Source organism: Lethenteron reissneri, chromosome 16 (genome assembly GCF_015708825.2).
Source record: "Lethenteron reissneri isolate LAM-NWPU_2019-01 chromosome 16, ASM1570882v1, whole genome shotgun sequence".
Lineage (NCBI taxonomy): Eukaryota > Metazoa > Chordata > Hyperoartia > Petromyzontiformes > Petromyzontidae > Lethenteron > Lethenteron reissneri.
In genome coordinates, this window is record NC_083794.1 from 12713135 (window position 1) to 12735994 (window position 22860).

Consider the following 22860-nt stretch of genomic DNA (forward strand, 5'->3'; position numbering starts at 1 on the left):
GAAAATGGAGTCCTTATTTTCTTAACTAATGAATGTCATCGTGAAAAAACGAAGGATATTAAAGTAACTGAATGTCACACAACGTAGAAATCCAAATTTTCAACGTTTCACTTAATTATGTTCGAACATATTGCTGCAAATTCTGCAAACACGCTCCAACGTCAATCTTAATTGGCACAGATTGGCTGTGACTTTGCCATAATGGGTAGGAATTTATGGAAAATTGCCTGGGTGTAGAGCAAAGTAAAACCTCATGTACGCCGACATTGCTGGGTTTATGTGTGTTTTTGCATTAAAAGCAAGCTATGGATAAGGCGCTTGATATCACAGGGAAGTGCATGGTTTGAAAATCCCTTGGAGAATAGGTGTGCTATAATCTGTTTTAATGAACCTCAATTGACCGTGCAAATTGGATGTCACTACGTTTTGTGCCAGCTTCGCCTTGTCACGTCGAATTCAAATTTTCATTGCCGCTATCCTGATTTGGTGACGAAACGACTGAAATAATGATAGGGTACTTTGCGGCAACACATTGCGCCGTTTCGAGCAAAATTTGCCTTCGATTCATTGCGATGAAACCTCGTTGATCTGGTCGTATTTCATCTGCCCGAATTCCTGAAAATTGCTCGAAACTACAATGGCAACTCAAATGCTCATTAACAATGATTAGTCAAGTGCTGCAGCCACTTCTGTGCTGGCAACAATACCTTGCACAATAACTTCATGCACCTGTTTGGAAAAGGCACTAGAGACATCTATATCTGAATTGAAAGTCTTGGTCCTCGTATGTCCTAAGCATGCAAAAACGGCAGCGAGTGGCCATCATCATCCATGTGATGATATATATATACACACATACACACATACCATGTCATCTGCCATCATACTTCCCTTGCCGACACTCCACGCTCAGAGTGATTCAGTTTCGGGAGTGGGGGGTGGGGGATCCTGAATGCATTTCTACTGCATACAAGAGCGCTTTGATTTTGTAGGTAATGAATGGTAAAAAGCTGCATTTGTCAGACTGTGTGACAGAAACGGGTCACCCTCATTATCGTACTGGCGACAAATCCCGATGACGCGGGCATGCTCACGGTCAGTGTTGCACTCTCCTGGGAAGGCGCACGACATCCACAGAGCCGGCAGTGATGTTTGAATCCCTTGCGCGAAAGACACACACACACACATACAAATGCGTGCGCCCCGCTTTCTCTCTCTCTCTGAGCCAGAGTGTCTCTGGGTAACCCTCCGGGCTGCCCTGCCGATCCTCCTCCTCATCCTTCAGTGCACTCGCCACGCAGCCCCATTCCCCCCAAACAAGAAAAAATAGGCGCGACGTTTGCCGAATGGGTTGAGAGGGATGAGTAAAGGGGGCAAAAGACGGAGACTGGGAACATCGTCCATGATTACCTTTGGCTGGACCGAGCGACAGTGTTCACGCCCGGGTCAAATGTGGCTTTCTAAAGCCATTTATATAGGTTTGCTTATTTAAATTAAAACGTCTAACATGTTTACGTATTATTTGTATAGCTCAGATTAACATAGTGTACACATTCCATTTTGCTCAGTTAAAGCTTTCGAAATATGTTGTGACACAAATCAATGTCTAAATAAATAAAAAATCCCATTTAGGTCGCCGACTTGATTAATATGAGCCCCCCCCCTCTTTTCTCTAAGCATGTTTATTCTCTGATTATCTCCTGCAAATCCCGATTTCTCTCAATTTTCACTGGCGTTGATCTCTGTCTGTCATACGAATCTCATTGCACATGTTCTGCCGTGCTTGATAATTAATTGACTGGGTCCGTTCAAACAACTACATGCAGTACTTGAACGCAAAGGATGCCTCACGCAAACCGCCATACGCAATTGTTGACAACTTGTGCAAAACACGAAATTATCATTCCGCGTCAGCACTCGTGGTGCTCGAGACCAAATTGCCCGCTGCCCATGATGCTAAATGCAAAGACATGCCGGCTGTCGGGGCGTGAGGGAGTAGATATGGAAAGGTGCAGAGATAAGCTGCGCAATGCCTTCCCGCGATCATTAATCGTGTGGAAGTGTTTCCCACAAGGTCCCAGAGACATATTTTAACTCGTGGGTTACAAATGTATCCCGATTTTTAAGCATTTAGTTTTTTAACGTATATAAATTCCATGTCGGTTTTTTTTTTTGCTCTTGGTATTCTGGGTGGCTAGTTGTCCTTTATCTTCCCAATGGAATGATGCCTAATCACTTTTCACACCCGGCCAGATTTCTGTCGCTCCGCAGCTACGGCCTGGCATATCCCAACCTCTCATCAATTCCTCCTCATCAGTCCCTCTTGTTTTACTGCCGTCAAAACTACACCGCCACTTACAATAACCCAATGCTTCATTTCAAATTATTCTCGTGCTATGTACAATTTTACGAGTGCTGTAAAGCACCCTCGTAAAGGTGCTTTATAAATCTCATTAAGATAAGGTTCAGGATCCTTGTCCGAGTTCAAACATCATCTGCTGTGCCATATTTCCAGGCAACTTTCACCCACGTGATTATGGGCTGTGGAGACACATTTATATATTGCAAAGGGGGTTTTGTCTGCTTTCGCATGGATATGAAATACTTGCAGCGCTAGTTTTGGTTTTTACATCACATTGCCCCATTGTGCACAAATGTCCTTGCATTTTAAACTCACTTGGCTTACATTCTGCTCTTTAGATTTCATATACAATTAAAATGTATTGTTTCGTACAGCCAAAGCATGGCATGTGAATGTAAATTTGTTATCCCAATTTTTGTTGCCAGCAGCCTCAAGTCCCCCTATACAAATGCACGCATCTTTGTATCCTCCTATCTATGTATATAGTTGGTTACCCATTTCCATAATATATAATATAAAATTGCAATGTTCACCACAAACAACATTCTCATAATTTGCAATATATGAAAAGCTGTACATTCAGTTTACTCGTTTGGGTTTTCTTTTTGTTTAACTTTGGAATGCATTTTCAAATGGAATTCCATCTCTGCTTGGGCATAAGCTACTAATGTAAAACCGATTGGATACGATATATGTCAACAAAAGCTGATGTTCTCACCACATGAGAGGTTGCAATCATCTCATAACATAAACCCATCGGCCAATACGTTTTCAAATGTGGCTTTGATTGCAGACAAGATAGCATTGCTGGGAATAAACAAGTCCTGAGCCATTCATCAGTATCAAATTTCAGTTAATAAACAAACCCAATCACACTTTTGCTTATGTCCCTTGTGTAATTAAGGTACATTTATCTCTGTGTTCATGAAGGCTTTTGATCTGCTGTTATTTTTCTTACCAGTACTTCATTTCGGCAGTGCCAGGTATATTGTAACAAAAATAATAATCTTGGATTTCAGAACAGACAAAAAAAACACGGAAGATATTTTTAACAAGTGTCCTTATTTTCAGGGAAAAAAATGATATAGACAAGTCTGTGCCTTATTAAATGGTTCGTATTAGCATTCAAGGGAGCACATCCTAAACATGCCTACACTCTAGATTTGAAGCTTTCGTGACTGCAAGGATTCATATTCTTGGGTTTTTTCGGTCAAGTCACGTAGGTAAAATATTAAAATTAAATTAATAACGTAAAATAAAAATAAAATAAAAATCACGACGTTTCGGAGGCAACACAAACTTGAAGACGGAAGCTTGTGTTGCCTCCGAAACGTCGTGATTTTTATTTTTATTTTACTTTATTAATTTTTATTTTTTACCTACGTGACTTTACCGAAAAAACCCAAGAATATGCCTACACTCCACAGGAAGTGGAAAAGTTATCACACATCTCATGCCTCCAGTTTAGTGAGTCTATCCGGCCCCCTTCAAAGCTCCTTCCTTGTCTGCGCAAAGTAAACAGCAGCGACAGATCAGGAAAATAACATTTAGTTTCTTTGAACCTATCTACGTGACTGTACCTAAAGACCCAAAGAATATAGTTTAGTTTACAATTTAAAAAACATATGAACAATGGTTAAGCCTGGCTATTGCTTGGATGGGCGGACACCATGCAAACAGGTGTCAAGAGAGATGGGCCTGTGCTACGCGATAGGCAGCAGAGGGCAGTGCAGCCATATTATTGTTGTACTATACCTGCGTAATGAGTCACTTCAGAGCCACTAATAGTAGGAGGCATACACGTTTATTCTACACTTTCCACAGTATAGGGGATAACTATATACGGGTCAGGACAGCCGGCACACTTCCTGCACCCAACACCGACGAGGAGGTGAAGATGACGGCTTGCATTCCCAAACCGCAGCAGCCCCGACCCAGAGTCGGGGCCTCCCTTTTATCCTCCCCAGCGTGGCCTGGCTCCGCCCTCAGCCACGCCTCCTTCTGGAACCTACCAACAGGATCTGAGCTCTGCCCCACGTGTCCCCTCTGTCACCTTTACCCTACATCCGTGCCTATCACGTGCCCTACTGGCAGACCTGCCGCTGTGTATCCTCAAATGGCCCTTCACTGCCAGCAACCGGCGCTACCCACTCCAGGGCACACTTCACCTGCCCTGCTGGTAGACCAGGCTATTACACCCACGATCCCACTCTCTACCAGTAGCCAGCGCTACGTGCCGTAGTGACACATTCTATGTCACTACACCTGTATCCCACATCTATGGTGCCTACTTTCAGAAACCCATGCAGGCCTATTATGTTGCATGTAGTCAAATAACCCCTATGGTAGTGGACTGACAAAGGGCTGTGCATGTAACATATAACATGTAGTACTGCTGTTCTGCACTTGACAAAACAAAAACATACCTGGAGAATTTTGCATGTCAGGTTCCGCATTTATTGTGACCTGGCATCTGTATAATGTGATTCCGTGCATGTTATAGTCTTTGTCGAGAGGAGACTGGTAGAAACAGAGGTCTTCACGAGTCGTCCTGGTGAGCGTGGCAATTAGAGTGCACATCAATGTCAGAACCAGACTTTGCTGCTTCATTACTGGGCCGAGTTAATTTTTCGAACACAAGGGCCATATGGTGCCAGGTTGTTTTGTGAAGTTTTAATTACCTTAACTCCACTCCTGTGGTCCTAAACATTTAGCAAGGTGAAGTTTCTCATTGCAAGTGTCAGTACTCAACGGACAAAGATGAATAAGAAAACCGTAACCGTTAAAAGTGCACGCTTATTTTAATGACTCGTGTGAATAGGTTGCCAAGCAGAAACTGATGTCCTGACAAATCCATGAACGTGAATAATTTGTTAGATTGAAACTGATGGAAATGGTTATTTTTTATGTAGTAAGTATCGATATTGTTAATATCTAAACAGCAAAAATGCATATGTACAACAACAATCATTCCCCTTTGAGCATTATGTACTAGTGAGAACCAATTAAGGTCAGAAATTATGAACAAGTGGATAGTGTACCCATGAATAGCGTTTGTTGTTTATACATCACTCCTTATCATCATACCTTATCATCGTACAACGTCAACCTTAGGGAGGGCCCAGCCAGATTAATAGATAACACACCAATTCTGGTCAGTATGCATGGTCAAGGAATTCAATGGATCATAGTCTACATATATGTAAATACACATACGATTACACGCATTCAGCTAGCAACAGTTCCTCAACTATAAGCTAAACTATTTTTTATTTAACCAGGCAAGGCCCACTGATCTATTTAGCTCTTTTTCAGAAGCGACCTGGACATTACAAATGATAGCTGAACGTAGTGGCTTATCACGTGGAAATTTATAGCAGCCAAATACTCTAAAGGCATGTTTCTATATGTGGAGGTAAAACCGAAGGATTCGGATACAAATCCACGTGACCGCGGGGAGAACGCGCAAACTCCAAATATACAGCAGGCGTCAGGGTCGGGATCGAACACACAACCTCTTGTATTCCCGGCGAGGTAGTTAACATCTCCTAGCCACCGTGATGATGATGAGAGAGCGAGAGACACGCAAACTCCAAATACACAGCAGCAGGCGTCAGGGTCGGGATCAAATCCACGACCTCCTGTATACCAGGCGAGGTAGTTAACATATCCTAGCCACCGTGATGATGATGATGATGAGAGAGCGAGAGACACGCAAACTCCAAATATACAGCAGGCGTCAGGGTCGGGATCGCACACACAACCTCTGGTATTCCCGGCGAGGTAGTTAACATCTCCTAGCCACTGTGGCGCCACAATCGCGCCACGGAGTGCTTGTTCATAGATGCATCGATTACGCTTGATCAATGGGTGAAAGTTTGGTTGGGCAGGTGTGTGTGCAGCTGGCCCAAAAACAAACCACCGTGACGCTTCTCTGCTGATATACACAAAGCCAAGACACCTGCTGGAGGCAAAGGCTTTGGCGAGTGGCATTTTTTGATGAAATAACTTTAATCGCAGCATTCGTAAAATAATCAAATAAACGCTGAAAGCGCATATTAGATATGCACATAAAGCTGTATTTTGGAACCAACAGTTGGTGTATTTTTACGAGTAATAGATTAGATTTTTTTTTCCCTTTACGCATTAGCAAACCAATTTTAAAAAATATACTATCAATATGATTGCTTCAGCCAAGAAAATGAAATAAGGATAATAAAAAACCCATTCAATTATATGGAACACCCATCAGAGTAATATCAAATTCTTGTACACTTGTGATTTTTTTTAAAGACGTACGATTTTGCCAAGTGAAGAGCCCATACTTGCCCTTTTGAGCTAAAATATTCTAACACAGAGTTGGTCAACACAAATAATTAAAGGTACAGCAGGAGTCAGTGCTACTTCACTGTACTTTGGAACTGGGTGGCTAATGGGGTGGAAATTCCTAGAGACAGCAGGATGCTACCATCACGAGTGATCACTGTAATTCCTGGCATCATAAAAGACTTTGTGCGGTTTATGTGCAGGCTTTGGCGGCAGGGTGACATTTGACAGAAAAAGGATCAAGGTAATGTACCTATGAGATCATAAGATGAGAGGTCCCATTTTGAAGCCCTTAGTTGCCTCTCTGGAGGGCCTTTGTGTTTGCTTGGCAGGGCACTGAATTGCGTAAATGGGTTTCAGTTTTGAATTTCCTACCACCTCTGTTGCTTCACACCTGTTCTTTATACCACACAGGGAGTTTATAATTAGTCTAAACACAGACCTCCTCATTGCCAGTAATGGAGGGAGGGTTTAAATAGGCAAGAGAAGGGGGGATAGCAATGAGTAAGAAGAAATGGAGAAAATTAAAGGAATAATTATTCTGCATCAGGCAGGTTAAAGGAGCAATCACACCCGATCGTTTGTGGTCTCCTCCTGCTTGCTGCCGGTAATGTGGGCATAAAAGCATAATGAGCTGAGATCTGCTGATGATGCTCAGCGATGGGCCCTTTGTAGTTGAAAGCAAAATTGGTACCATGACAATCGGAATATTTGCTTGGCTTGCATGCTTGGGCAGGTCATACAAAATCATACTTTTCCAGTCTAAGAATAAAAAAATGTATTAAGAAATATTTCTTTACCATGAAATTACTCATTAGTTTACATATTTTAATGGAAGGGCTAATTTGGTCTAATCAACGTGCATACATTTTAAGAGTTTAGCGATTGTCAATGGTGAAAGCCACAGCGCGTAGGAAGAGAGAGTTCTTAGTTGGTGATCATGAGAAGCAGAAATGGTCCACGATGCCAAATTTAGTCATCGTCAGGTTTTTTATTTATTTTTTAAAGAAAAGTACGTTGTGAAAACCAAGTAGAGTAATTATAACCATTCTAATTCCAAACTGAATGTTTCATTATTATTATTATTGTTCACCAGAACAAATAATTTGTGGATTATTTTTATTTATATAAATATCAGGATATGAGGTTGGTATTGCGACCACAGGCATAAAATAATGCAGCATCTTGCACAAGAGGTGAATGCGGTGCATGAAACGCACGCACAAAATGCAGAAAAATAGCTTACTCATTGTGTCTAATAACATCCCTCGGAAATAATGGTTTTAGATTACAAAAAAAAATCACTTTCACAAAGTGACATTTTTATAGAACAAGGAACTCTAAAACAACTTAAAATTCTGGGCCATGTGCACATTCCATAGAAAAGCATATTGCATATTTAAGGAAATTCTCAAGCAGCTCCATCACATTAACATAGCAAACCGCTAAAGAACAATTTAATCTGGGCTGAGGCCCATATGGTACGTTTGGGCATATGGCTGGATAAATAAGGACAATTAGATTTGTGGGCATTTTGTATTATTTTCTAAATTATGTTTATGTTCCACAGGCCTTTTCTTACATATTAATGTCGTATGATAATTCACCCAATGATGTTCGGTATTGCAAGATTATAAGTTCGCATTTTGTATTTTAATACAATTCCATTTCCATGGAAGGAATCGTGACATTATTTTTGGAGTAAACAAACACGCATTTTTTTTCCAAATAATGTACTGAACAGATAGTTTGCTAATTTTCTTATATTCGATACTCTTAGGTTGTGCATTTTTATTCTTTTATTTTTTGCCTTTTGAAGCCAGGTTTTATAACTGAAGAGCACACACATCGTAGGATAGCGGTCATACCTTGAACATTATTTCCATCAATATTCAGCACATGGCAATCGTCAGCATCCCAATTTCTATCCAAGTAAGATCATATCACCACAATAAGAGCATATCATTTGCACACAACACATACTTGCCAAAGCAATGAACTTAACAGTACATCCATTTGCTATGAAACTAGTAAAAACCATGGATACCAAAACCATCTAGTCCATTACTTTCACTCACGATGCCACAGAGGCAATGCATGCACGGACGATAATGTTCTTTGCAACTCGCCTAACTCTGCTCCCTTATTTGTGTTTCCTCCCAGGCTGCACAGCCCCAATGCTTCCCAAGGACCTGCCTGATGTGACTGTGATCGCGTCGCGTTGCACGTCCGACTGCCAGCGCTATGGCCACTCCGACTTGTGCTGGATGCCCCCGGAGCCCGAGACCGCTCTACTGCTCGACAAGTCCATGCCAGCCGCTCCCACCCAGCACGTGCCCATCTCCCGTGCCCGCTTGCCCGCCGTCAACGCCGTCCCACTGAGCGCGGCCGCCGTGGCCTCCAACCCTAACGCCGCCGACCTTGGCACCAACGCCCGAGGCGTCCAGCACCCGGCACCGCCGTTCTCCACCTTCATGGGTCCCACGCGAGAGCGGGCCTCCAGCCGTACCCCCACCCCGGCCGTGTCCCCCACCTCGGCCAACACCGCTCCATCTGTCCCAGCTGCTGCTGCTGCTGCTGCTGCCACTGGCCCGTCCGATGAGCACGCGCCACAGGGGAACCTCTGGGAAGACCGAAACCGAAACCACCTGCTACTGCGACAGGCTGCATACGCCGCGGGTCTCGGGGGCGGCCCTGGCATTGGCATGGCAGCCTTCAGGCAGCTTTCAGATGGTGACGGTGGGAAAGAAAAGGAGTCCATCCCTCTGACGGCCACGGGGTCTTCCCAGCCTCCTCCGGCCACACCGGGCAGTGGTGGCAACAGCAGCAGCAGCAGCGCCAACCCGGCTACCAAGTATAAGCAGGCCACCGTGTCAATTGCCCCGTACAGCCGTGAGCACTACCTGTAAATGCTGTATTCCTAAAAGAAAGAAAAAAACTGCCACATATTTTGTCGTCAAGTCTGGATACAGACACAAGATCAGTGCCTGTTGTTTCAATGACAGAGAGGTTTCAGAATACTATATACATCTTGAAAATGGTTTTTCCATTATGTAGAGAAGTGTGGGTTTGGTGTGAGTTCTGAGTTTAAATATGCATTTTCAGAATTACAGGATATTCTCCACATTTACAAAAAAATAAGTGTGGAAATGCTAACTCGATTCAGAATATCTATTGAAAAAAGATGTGCAAAGCCATAAAAATGTATTCTGAAATGATATATATGTAAAGGAAATTACTGTCCCTTTTTAAATAAAACACAGCTCCACCAGATTTGTACACAAATGATAATTCATCGGTGGCCTCAGAACTGTAAAGGTATGCATGCTGTGTGTATGGAGAACATTAGTGATCTGTAAAAGCTTCATGCGTAATAATGGGGCTTTTAAAAGCACCCTTCACTGCACCTGTGGAACTTGAGTAGATTAGCAAAATACTAATTCCACAATCATCTTAATTATGTGATTGTTTAAGTATTCTGGTCTAGATATAGACAGCTTTCATCTATTCATCGTTCAACCCACATACGATTTATTGTTTGTTAAAAAAAAATGTACTGTGGCAAAACCTCCCATCGTGTAACTACAGCTTTTATACATTGTACACAATGTGTGCTCCATAATGTCCGCAAGTTCTATTTCAATTCATTCTTTACAAAAAATATATATGTATACTTGCATATATGCGAACGATCTTTAAAACTGTTTTTAACGATTCAACATTTTTGCTGCAATGGAATAATATAAAGCCACACGCCTGGCCCAAAGAAAAACTAAAATAGGAGAGTGGTGGATGTTAACACAGAAACACGCTGTGTGTAAAGAGCACATCTTTTGTCGCGTTAATGAACTATTGCCGAGAACATGGACCCAACGAATCATGAGCGAACAAAAGTGCAGTCACCTCCATGGGATGGAACGCTTCTCTGAAATGAGACGGAATGGGATCCGAAGGAAGCTGAGATGGCTTAATAGGCTGTTTCATTGCACCGGTGTGTGAAGATCTCACAAGCGTCTATGAGTGGCGAGTTTATATAATAGGCCCATGTACACACTACTTTGAATGAAATTAAATACGTTAAAAAAGAAATGAAGAAATGGGTAACTGTATATGTGTAGGCTAAAATTGTTCAAATAGTCTAAAGGAAAGTGTATAAATGACATTGAGAGTGCAGTGCTGTATAGTTCAAGCGTTGATATGCCTAACCTAGCCATCAGTTGTTGTAAAAGAGCCATTTAACTGTTGTTATACTGCTTCTGATGAATGTTGCATTCATCCTGCCCTATCTATAGCTGTTGTGCCTTTTGAGATGTACTTTTCATTAGGAAATTAAATGGAAATCGAACAATTTACAAACTGCATATATTGCCCATTGTTGATCCAATCCCTCATGGGATAGTTTGTGTTATTTTGCAAAATCCTTTTGCTGAAAGAAATGGAAAAGGGGGATTGGTAATATCCAAAACCAATTGGGACGTAACGAAACAGTTTTTATATAGCTGGGATTAAAAAAAATTATCTAACAAAAAGTTGAAAGGGTTATGGTACATTGAAACGATTTTCACAAGTCAAAATGTTTCATTTAAACTGGGGCTTGTATATTCACAGCTGTGACACATTTGGCGTGAGGGCTGCACACCAGACGTGTGTTAATATTGAACCGCACAGTTCAAACTCCTCGAAGATTTACAGAATTCTAGAGGTGGCTTTCGGCATAGAGAGATAAAAGAGAAGGCTTGCTTTGTTGTGCCCTCTTTAACACCCTGGACATCGAGGTTTATCTAAACTCTCAAGCATAGAGCACTGCATTGTTGCAGTGTTCCATCTCCTTAAGCTATCCAATGTCACAGCATCCTTTTTATACTTCCGCACATCTAGGAAAATTATGAACCATGGTGGTTGAGCGATGTCAAGGTAGAAAAGTTGTGATTTTACACAATGTCCTTTCCGTTGTGAGCTTAGGCAAATCGCTTCAACCAGACTACAGGGTACTAAACTAGTCTTTGTGAAACATGTGACTTTGATTCCGTGATGTACGCGCCCATACTTTTTTACACAAAAGACATGATATTTGCCAGAATGAGTTGGTATTGCTGAAATCATTAATCCCTGTGCATTGGCATTAATGGACAATCAAAAAATGCTTAAAACAAAACACGTTATTGCTGGGTGGAGTTGACTGAGCTTCATTGTGATCGTTCTTGCACGAGGGCCTCGGCATTATGAATGACGAATTTATTATGAGCGTGGCTGTCAATCATGAAATATTTCACCGTAAATATAGTGCATTAGGAATACAATGTGCAGACATCAACCCAAATGCAAAAGTTAATAATCCCACCCGAACATGTAATGTATATATAATTTAGTTTGTTTTGCATTGTTAAATTAAATATGTATACTAATAGGTTAGCATCCTTGGTTAAATAAAGGATATATTTAAATTAAATAAAAATCGTTGCATAAACATTGCTATTTTTTTATTAGCTACAATTTATTAAATAGTGGCTGCCGTTCTATTGTACCTAAAACCAATTTGATAATAGCATTAGCCGTTTATCGGAGGCCAAACATAAAACGTGTTTACATTCTCATTACATACTCTGGTTGCTTTTTCAGTGCGTTGTAGTTTACTTTAGAATTAAATATTGATATGTTGTGGTTTGTTGCTATTTAAATTATATACTTTTTTAATTAAATGTGTTATCCCAGATGATACATTTCCTATAAGGTTGCCTCTGGGACTTAGTATTACATTAAATTGTATTTAATGGAGCTTTAGAAGTGCATTCAAACACTGGTCAATCAAAATCAATGTAGAAACCGAGAGAAATACGGCGTTAAAATTCAGTCCTTACGCATTTCAAGGTAGTAGTTAGGATTTAACGTTCGTCATAAATGTGAATAAAACAATGCATTAGCACTTTTCATACACATCGGTAAAAAAAAACAACGAAATATTTCTGAAGCCATGCTCTTAATATTGGCCACAATCAGAGAAGCAGGCAGAAAGAATGTAGCATGTAAATAATGCACGGACATTTTTCAAATTTGACAGCCACGCTCCGTGTGGCCACCGTGTCAGCGTTGCTTTTTTATTTTTTAGTTTTGCATGACGCGGTGCAATCCCTTGGCCACGCTGTCGCCAAGTCTGGCAGGTTCCAGGCCAAACGTTGGAGCACTTGTCACGAGCACAGAGCATCAACAGCGGATGTGCTAAGTACTCATACTACGACTGATGTAGAAGAATACTGTACCCGAGTGTGGCGAATGTAAAAGCCAACACTGCACTGTATTTACATTTACTTGCAATGGTATTTTACGACAAAAGTTATAACATTGTTGCTGGTTAGTTTTAAATTAATGTGCGCGTGTAATGACATTTTTTTGGTGAACATTCCATCCCGGTACGTGAAAATAAAATTGGTCCTTTGTTGCCTGAGCATTGATAAACCTTACGATTTTTTCGTTGCATCTATAGGTGAAGGAAATAGTTTTGTTTTTTTAAACAAAAAGAAAAAAAGAGAAAAAACCCACAAAAACTGAAAAAAAAACCTAAAAAACATACCAACAGATGTGTAAACACGGCAGAAAAAGGCTGTCCAGTCAAATCTCTGCTATCGCTCTAATAGCTGATGTTTTGTTTGTGTTTTTTTTACCGGTATGTCACAAACCTGCTTTGCAAGAAACAATAAAAATGTTAAACCTGTTTGCGTGAATTTCCAGTGTGGAGACTCGCTGTGTAGTCGACTAAAAACGCGGTGCGATGGACAGCATCCATAGCAAATTATTCCTGGCCACACAGCACCACAGACAGAAACACCAATGTCTATGAAGCAAAAAAAAATGTAATAACAAAGATGCCCTTGAGAATTAAAGCCCCTATTTAAAGCTTAATTAAAGAATGATGGCTAAATGGCCATTTTTAATAAATAAAGACAGATATTCAGCGGTGCTTTTAGGAATTGTGCTTTGGGTTATTAGTTACCGTAATTGTTTCAAGTTCTCAACGAAACATCAGTGAACCTGCAAATTTAATCCGCACACATACCACTATTTTATCTCATCCACCAGTCCTGGTGGGACACTGTTAAGCTATAAAGTAACTGACGTGAACTGCTTACACGAGTGACCCAAGTAATCAGGCGACTGTTAAAAAGGCAGTTCGGGTCAATTGTATTTTGAGTCTCAAACTTGATTAGCAGTGCTGATGATGTAAAGGGCACAGCTCTCTTTCTTGTCGGACAAGGCTGGCACCTCACCCATGAAAGGTGCATACCTGCCAGCCTGCCAGCCTGCCATAACACACAATTTAAGTTCAACTTGCAGAGCTAAGGCAAGTCTTTTTAAATCCTTTATATTAAGTTCACTTTCTTGCTTGCTTGCTTGCACGCTTACGACCGTGCAAATCTTTCGGTCGTTTTTAACCCACTTCCCGTGATCCAATCGAGCTGACATTTTCCACACAGACTCGTTGTGCGTGACAATTAATTTTCGTGAAATTTTTTTTTTTACACTTTTTAGGATTTTTTTTTATATTTAATTACCAATTGCTTAATGGTGCCAGGCAATCATCTGACCCATAAGTGGCAGCCATTTCAACCCAGAGGACGAGAGGACTCTAGCCGCCACGCATATAAAGGATTTATAGTGAAAAACTTTGTTTTTACGGGTTAATTTTTTATATACTTAGTGGCAGAAAAAAACGTCTATAATTCATGGGAAAGTCTCGACAGCAGATATTGAGCACCAAATGTAAACAGAAAATTAAACTAAACATGCAATTGCATATTCTTGGTTCTTTCGGTAAAGTCACGTAAATAGAAAATAGAAAACAAAAAATAAAAAAGCTCGTGTTGCCTGCACAGCTCTTTCCCCCGCCCACTCACTTTTGAACTCTTATAAGCAGCTACATTTGGAGGCTTGCCCCCTCTTTCCTCGCCGCCTGATGAAGACCGCTTGTGTTGCGATCGAAACATCGTGGGTATTTTGCTTTACATTTATTTTTATTTTTAAAAAAATTTGTTATTTTATTTACAATTTTTATTGTGGGGTTTTTGCTTTTATTATTTTCAATTTATTAATTTCATTTTATTTGTATAATTTTTATTTAGAATTTTCATTGTATTATTTTTATTTTATTAAAGAAAATTTCAATCTACGTGACTTTACCGAAAGAACCAAGAATACGAATTCCTGCAGTCACGAAAGTGTTAAAGCAAAATGCAATTGCATCTCACGATGAAACATTCTGCCTCCAAGTCGCACATATTTGGAAGGAAAAAAATTCCATCGAATGTAATCCGCGATTTTTTTTCTAATGTCCTTCGAGAAAAAAAGAGAGAACTCTCTTCCCTGAGCCAGTGAGTGGTGCAAGCGGATGAAGCTGGCAAAAAAACAAAGAAAGTAAACCAAACGCCAGAGAAAAGACCTTGTTGTTTATTTTAGAATCCCCTGAATGATTTATGGAATATGCTCATATTTTGTAAATTTTCAACATCTGTTGGGGTAATATATCGTCACTTTTTTGGTGCAAAATAGCATGCAAAAGGCCAGATGGTACACAATTATTATGAGAGCATGTGTGAGTGCCAGATTTTACATTTATGCCACCGAGCGTACTTTGGCTGCAGAGACGGTGGATGCTTGAAACACTGGGCCATTGACCAGACTTGAAAAAAGAAGAAGAAGAAACCCCAACACAAACGCAACCACGAGCAATGCAATTAAACAAGTTCAAGAACACGCGAGATGCACGCACAAAAGCAATATCGAAAATGTTCGGAGACATCGTCCAAGCCTACGTGTTGAAAAGGAGGCATCGTGTTTACAAGTTGTTTTTCAACAAAAGGAGCCTGCAAAAACGTTACGTGGAGCAAAACGTGACGACAAAAATTTCAACGCGACTAACCTATGGCCTGTACGCGCTTTGTGTTCGCAAAAAAAAATGTTTTATGCTGTACTAAATTGGGTTGTCAGCATGATTAATGGGAATTATTTCTAAGTTAAAAGGGATTTCTCGAGCGTGCAGTATTTCTGCAAGGAACAGTGCACCGGTGGCTTTGCCATTCGTGCTCAACAAGCGTGTGCAGTAATCGAGGCCGTTCGCATCTCCATCCACCGAGGCAGACAGTTCTACCTGAGTTTGCTACCTGCTGGGATAAGCGCGTTCTCACAGGCACTGAAATGACTGCGCACCGTCAGTGAATTAAATACTGCAATCGCTTTGATTGGGGGGTATGATTATACGCAATTTGGATGCATCAAGCAATTGAGCTTCTGACTGTTTGGCACCCTAAGAGATCACACAGAGAGAAAGAGCAATGCATGGAAATACCTTTTTGCCGCACTCTGCTGCGCTCTTGCTGTGCATGGTGGGGTTCAAATTTGCAGCTGTTTGTGAGATGGCCAAGTCCAATTACATTGTCCAGGAGAAGGAAAACCTGTATCACGGGCAGCAAAACAAGTCTCGGGAGAACGCGCGTTGATGGCCACTGCCTGCAGCCTCCCAGAGTCACAAAGACACAACTCACATAATGGTAATCCAGCCTTTACTGGATGTAGCATTAAATGTGTCTCGAGAGTGAAATTCTCTGCAGACTAAAGTCATGGGCACTTGCAGCCTTTCTCCTTGCGAGTGAGTCACGCTTGATTTTGATACATTCGGTTTTGAGGAAAAAAGCAGGTTGTGCGATTCTCAGCAATGAGAATAATTTACATTTGCAAGGCGCATGTCATCCATACATATCCCAAATGCACCCGTGCAGCATTGGATTTATCCACATTTGGAAATAATCGGCAGCATTTAACTGGATAGCGTTAAATTCGTAATGGGCGTCATACTTTAAACAAGAAGGCAAAAGTGTAAACATAGTTGTTCATTGGGCCTAGTGTCAGGTATTTTAAAAAAAAATACAGGGTGTTTCAACCTTTTGAAACACCCTGTATTTTAAGTGAGGTGAAGGGCAGATTGCCTAACGTGACTTTGTTGATACGTAAAATCAAATGCTCACACCTGGTCAGCCTAATATCACGAAACCACCGTTGGTTATCCCAAGGTTTCTGACCAGCAATGCGAATAATAATAATTACGGTTTTTTATCGTGCCTTTCATTTTACAATCTCAAGGTGCTATACATCAATGGCAATGGGTGGGAGTGGGGGAGCACGACATAATAAGTGGCTCAATACTATTCTTAGTTCTTTCGGTAAAGTCACGTATATAGAAAATAAAAATACAATAAAAAATCAGTTACATTAAAAATAAAAGCAAAAAACATACGACGTTTCGATCGCAACACAAGCGGTCTTGAAAATAGGATTTTCATTTTCAAAATAGAAAATATGATTTTTTTTTCTCTCCGCTTGATGAAGACCGCTTGTGTTGCGATCGAAACGTCGTGGGTTTTTGCTTTTACTTTTTTTATTAAATGTATTCTTAATTTTATTTTTATTTTCTATATACGTGACTTTACCGACAGAACCAAGAATATTAATTCCTGCAGTCACGAAAGTTTTAAGTAAAGATTTCGCTCAACCACTGCCAACTATTTAGACATGTCACCATTGGAAAATATTGTCATATGTCAATAACGGAGGTTGTCGTGGTGTTATGGCTTACACACTGGACTTGCAATCCAGAGGTCCCCCCCCCCCCCACTTTGCGCAAGAGCGCATAAGTGTGGTTACCACATCTACGCCTCTATGTAAGGAACAAATCAGGTGGACTTCTCCACAAATCTGGCTGTTGCCTGATGAAGCTAATTTTAATTACTGGCGAAACGTCGTACTCAGATTGTAAATGTTGTGGCTTGGCTCTCCAACACACCGGTGTGCTGTACTAGTGACGAATTGGCCACGTTCTGTTTACGTGACAACCCTTACTAGTTGGCTGTGTCGGATGGTGGCGGGTTTTAACGACACATTTATATACTTACGCGATCTCACCCAAAAAGAAAACCTCTATTATGAATCCAGAGGTCGCCACAGTTGGGATAACGGGCAATCATCTACCCCCCCCCCCGCCCCATAGTTTGTGCCCACCCAGCAGTATAAATGACAAAATGGATAAGCAGGTGATGTCTCGCTTCGTATATCTGTCTCTCCACGTCAACTAGTCAACGTGTTGTGTGCACTGCCCATCGGGCCCCGCCAGGTTGCGTGCGGTATGGGGTAAAGTTGTGGGCACGCTCCGACCTCCTCCGAAGTGGTCTGTTCACGCCACCCCTTCTGAATCGCAGCAGCCTCACTCCACGCCACAAATGCCAATGAATGCGAGGGATGGAAGCGAGAGTCTGGACTGCGGCCGACGTTACAACAACAAAAGACATCTCGTGCAGGACCCTACCATCGAACCTCCCGGTTTCAACCTTCCACCCGGCCAATGGATGACCATCAACCGAGCCAGCAACGGGGCATGCAACCAATGCGGCCACCTGATGCACAAATGGCACCATCAAAGATTCGGAGTGCGGCCACGAACCCCAAACCATTGACCCACATCGCAAACTCTCTGCTGCTGCCGCTGCAGTCTTCACTCCGTTAAAGGAGGAACGGACGAGACTCACTCTGCTTCAGAACAGACAATTGAGTGGATACCAAATCTGAAATTACATCTTTAATCTGATGCAATTAATCCATGCTAAAGAAGGAATACGTGTGGAAGGGAAGGCCGCGTAGGAGACTCCCTAGAGCTCCCTCTAATGGACGCCCCTTCCACCAGCAGTCGCGTGAGCAAGCAATTGCCACGCTGCACCTTTACCCTCAACGGTTTGTGTCGAAATAGACCATTGTAGGATAGGGTGGTGGCTCAGCGGTTTGTATTCTGCAATGTAAACGCTGCCACCTGCGTTCAATTTCCGGCAGTGGCAAATTGTATCTGAACTGGACCTGCACTTCACCAACCGCCACTGACCAGCGTGGAGAAGTATGGTTAAAAAAAAACCCTATTACAGGGGCTTACCGTGGGAATGCCTTTACCCTGCGGAGGATTAACAAAGGGCTGTAAACACATTACAGTAATTATTTGTCTGTGAGCTTATGCAAGCGCCGGCCACGTGTATTGCATTTGCAGCGCTGGTGAAAAATATAAAATGGAGCAAGCTGCATTACATGTGTTGGACGAATTTATACACACGTGACTATGTGCGTAAGTGTGCGTGTCCGTGCACTGCACACATCCTGTTAAGAACCCATCCGGGAAGCGATGCGAGATAATGTGGTTAAATAGTGGAGTGAAAGAATATTTTGCCTTTTTGCTCCAAAATGCATTCCCGTAAATCCAGAAAATCACCCGGAGAATGTTTCCATGCCAACTAATGTGAGTGAATGGTTACTGAATTGATTATCGTTCTTTCCCATCCCACATTTTTAGGGTAGTAAGCAGCACTTTGGCCACGAACAAAAATGCTTTCAAAAATAATCCTGGCAAAGACCTTGCAGAGACTGCACTTATAACAGCAAATAATATTACTTCCATTGGCTGAAATTATTAAGCCATTCTTTAGATATATGCATATATATATGCTCGATTTCAGAAGAGCTTATAACACGCGATTTAACAGGGTTAAACATTCATATACTTATTACGCAGTGTTTACTTGGCAATATGATTCCTGGCGCAATATTTCTGAACATTTCTCAGATTTAGTGTGACACAGTAACCATTCTGGGTTGTTTTAAGAAAAAATATTTGAAAATGTAAAAAAAACATTTTAAGAAAGTCTTGCATCCACAGAAAAATAAATGAGAAAATAAACACTTTAAAATGGGATAGCAAAAAACAGGGCTTATGTATAATAAAAGAAAGTATATGCTTCCCATGTAACCACCAAGCAATTTAATAATATATTGATACTTTTATTAAAACAATAAAAGTTTACAAACACAATTATAGTCATCGACTTGTGCACGTACTTTAAATATGTACAGGTTGTACATAATTTGTTCATGTAAACCGTGCGTCGAATTTTAGATGCTTATACACACAATGTCAATAAGAGATATATTTTCTTATTTAATCGGGATCCTGAAACAGGTCAAATCATCGACCCACGAGGATGGGTGTTAGGTTTGCAAGCAAATTAAACACTGACCAGATTGTGGAGGGAAAACTAATCCTTTCACAGCCAGACAAGAATTCACACAACCCAAACGTATATAAAGCCAGACACATCACACCTATTGTCATCGTTTTATATATATATATATACAAATATCACCTGAATGAAATAGTGACTTCATATTTTTTACAACCATGAACATGCATTTCATCTTTTAATACTGTTTTTAAACAGGCAGCCACATCTATGGAGCATTAGATTAATAGCCACAGTGCTACAATTTTGCCAGGGGCTAACCATGCTTTGTAGCTATATCCTGGATTCAAGGCTGCCTTCGTGCCATACTTGTGGCCCCTTGTCTCCAGCAAGGTCGTGTTCTCCCTCATTCATAATTTACCACGTACAGAGGAGAATGAGCGAGTAAATTAAAGAATAAGCTATAGGGACTGCGGCTATGGAGCAGCGTAGTATAATCATCAATGTCAAAAGCAATGAAAAGAAAAAGACGTGCACCCGTTGAACGATATAGTGCGTCGGATTACAAGTGAACCCTTTCCAATGCAATTAGGTGCTGTATGAAAGGGTAACAAAAATTTGATAATGTTTTTTTTTTACAATTGGTATTATAAACGTAATACATTTCAAGTGCAATACTATATTTTTTACATCGCTTTGCAGCGCACACAAAACTGCGGTACAGATGATAACGCAAGCATAATGTCGTGATGGTGATTGAAATATAAATAATTGAACTAAAATCTTCAAGCCAATTCTTTTTTTGCAGCATTTGCATTACTAACTACTATATGTTGAATAAGGACCAAACATATGGAGGTTACGCATAAAACTTAGGAAAGGATGGTTTATTGACAAATGTTTATGAATTATTCAGTTTGCCCAGAGAGAAGCCAAAACAGCACATGCATGGTTTTGTTTCGTGTAATGAGTTTATACTGCCTCTGCCCCCTCCGGCAAAAGCAGCAATGACACGATGCAGAATGAAGCATCTGCTATTCTGTGTTTTTCCATTCTAGATTTTTGCCTTTTCTGCTGTTAAAATGCCAAACAAGCAGAACGCGAACACGCCGCCCCCCCCCCCCCCCCCCGCACAAAAAAAAGAAATTGTTCAGATATCAGCCCTCCCTACAACTGCCCCCTGGCCACGCGCACGAATTTCCACAAATAAAGCGATCATTTACGTAATAGATCTCGAACGAGCGTAACCGACTCGGGACAGATAAAACAAGCGTGGTTCGGATCAACGCAGCATTTTCAAAGGCCGCACTCTATGCGCCTAACTTCACTGTTTCCAATGCGCATTGCATTTTAAAGGGCATGTTGTGCACCCTCACTTCATTGTCTCCGCGTAGGTTGGGCATGTTTGCCGTGCCTCTGCCTCCATTAATGTTGTACGTCTCGGCATCTGGCCCGCGCAGAAGGGGAAGTTGGCTGGGCTGGGAGCCCCCACCCCGATAGCGCCGTGCGCCTGCACATGACCTTTTCATTTGGCAGCCGCGAAAATAACGAGGAGAAGTGTGCAGCTTACCAGGCGTCTATGACACAAGTAATTGAAGAAAGTGTTCTTTTCAGAAATGCGCTTCATTTACTACATGTGGCAGATGCTTTTTTGATGAGCATCGTATGTGTTGACGAGTAAAAAAAAAAAAGCGCTAATAATTAAAGAATAACTTAATTGTTTTTGCACTTATACTGACCTGCGGCAAATGAGAATATATTTTCATGCATACGAGTCTGAAACGAATGTATCCTGAGAACTATGGGGGAGCAATTGGTCTGGCGGCTTGTCGCACGACTACAATTATGCCTCGCGTCAAAGTGCCGAGTCCCAATTGGGGAGATTCTCTGTTTGGGCCCTGTCTACTCACGTCCATGGTTAAACAACAAAAATCTCACCTTAACAGTTCTGATCATATCCGCCGGTCACTGGTTACTCATTTTACTCTGTAGCTCCCCTTGTCGAAAACTCCCTCCCCACAGTGATCCGTGTTGTCGACTTGCCTCTCCTGTTAAAGTCCAGGCCCAATACCTCCGTTATTTTCTCTGCCTATGACCCACTGCATCACTCTCTTTTAAATAAAATGTCCACTGCTTCTGCACAGCGTCTTGAGCTATAATCGCAGTTAGAGACTACAGAGATTTAAAAAAAATCGTATTGTAGAATTGTATTCTATTGGTTAGTAAATTTGGTGAATTCCATCCGCCAAGGTCTAAATCGTCAAATAGTATAGCTTCATCCTGCAAAAGTATACCAAGGAAACCATTATCATATGTATGTATGTTGAACTTCTTTAGCACCATACGTAACCAACCATGCTAATCGGAGATGCGGGGTAAGGACAACAAACTAATATAAAAAGCGTTTCTCAAGAAACTCGTTTTGAGCTTAGAGCACGGTTTAGTACATGCCATAAGATTTCACCCAGGATGGATAACTGACAGAGGACAGTGAGATTTCCAAAGATGGGAAAGGATATGCTTGAGAATTACTCAATTGGGACTACACATACCAATCACTGCTCCCTACTGGCAGACTCATGCCCCAGGTCACTCTTGCAAAGGAGACTCATCCTAGTCTTTTGGGTTCTCGCCTGGTTAAAACAAATCTACTTGAACTTGATTGTATACACATATTCTAAATGTACACAAATCAACATTTGATTGCGAGATCTGGTGAAAGATGTTGAAACACACGAGTGGATCAAGCTCAGTAACCAAACTTCATAATGTATGTATGCATACTCTTTGGTTCTTTCGGTAAAGTCACGTAGGTATAAAATAAAATTAATCACGACGTTTTGGGCGCAACACAAGTATCCGTCATCAGGTGGGAAATCATGATCTGTATGCATGTTGATCTTATTTCGCACCATACATAGTCAACCGTGATAATCAGAGGTGTGTGGTAAGGAGAACGAGCTAAACATAAAAAGCAGTTCTAAAGAAATTATTTTCAAACTAGATTTTAAAGTGCATGGCTCAATTGGCTTCCTAATATCGGAAGACAGAGCGTTCCAGACGGCCGCTGAAGCGCACGATGCAGTGACTGCCTTTGTTCGATGGCTTGTTCGATGGCTTGGTCGATGGCTATCA

At 41.3% G+C, this 22860-nt stretch overlaps 1 protein-coding gene across 3 annotated transcripts in view; it reads left to right on the forward strand.

Annotated features, from left to right (window-relative positions):
- Positions 1–13398, forward strand: part of LOC133342997 (protocadherin-9-like) — a 62401-nt gene extending 49003 nt beyond the window's left edge. For 2 of the 3 annotated variants that reach the window (XM_061552416.1, XM_061552417.1), the window contains exon 4: positions 8852–13398. In XM_061552416.1, the coding sequence (XP_061408400.1) occupies positions 8852–9597 (746 nt within the window). In that variant the 3' untranslated portion in view covers positions 9598–13398. The remainder of the gene's footprint in view (positions 1–8851) is intronic. The other variant, XM_061552418.1, reaches the window with a different exon arrangement.
- The last annotated feature ends 9462 nt before the right edge of the window (positions 13399–22860 follow it).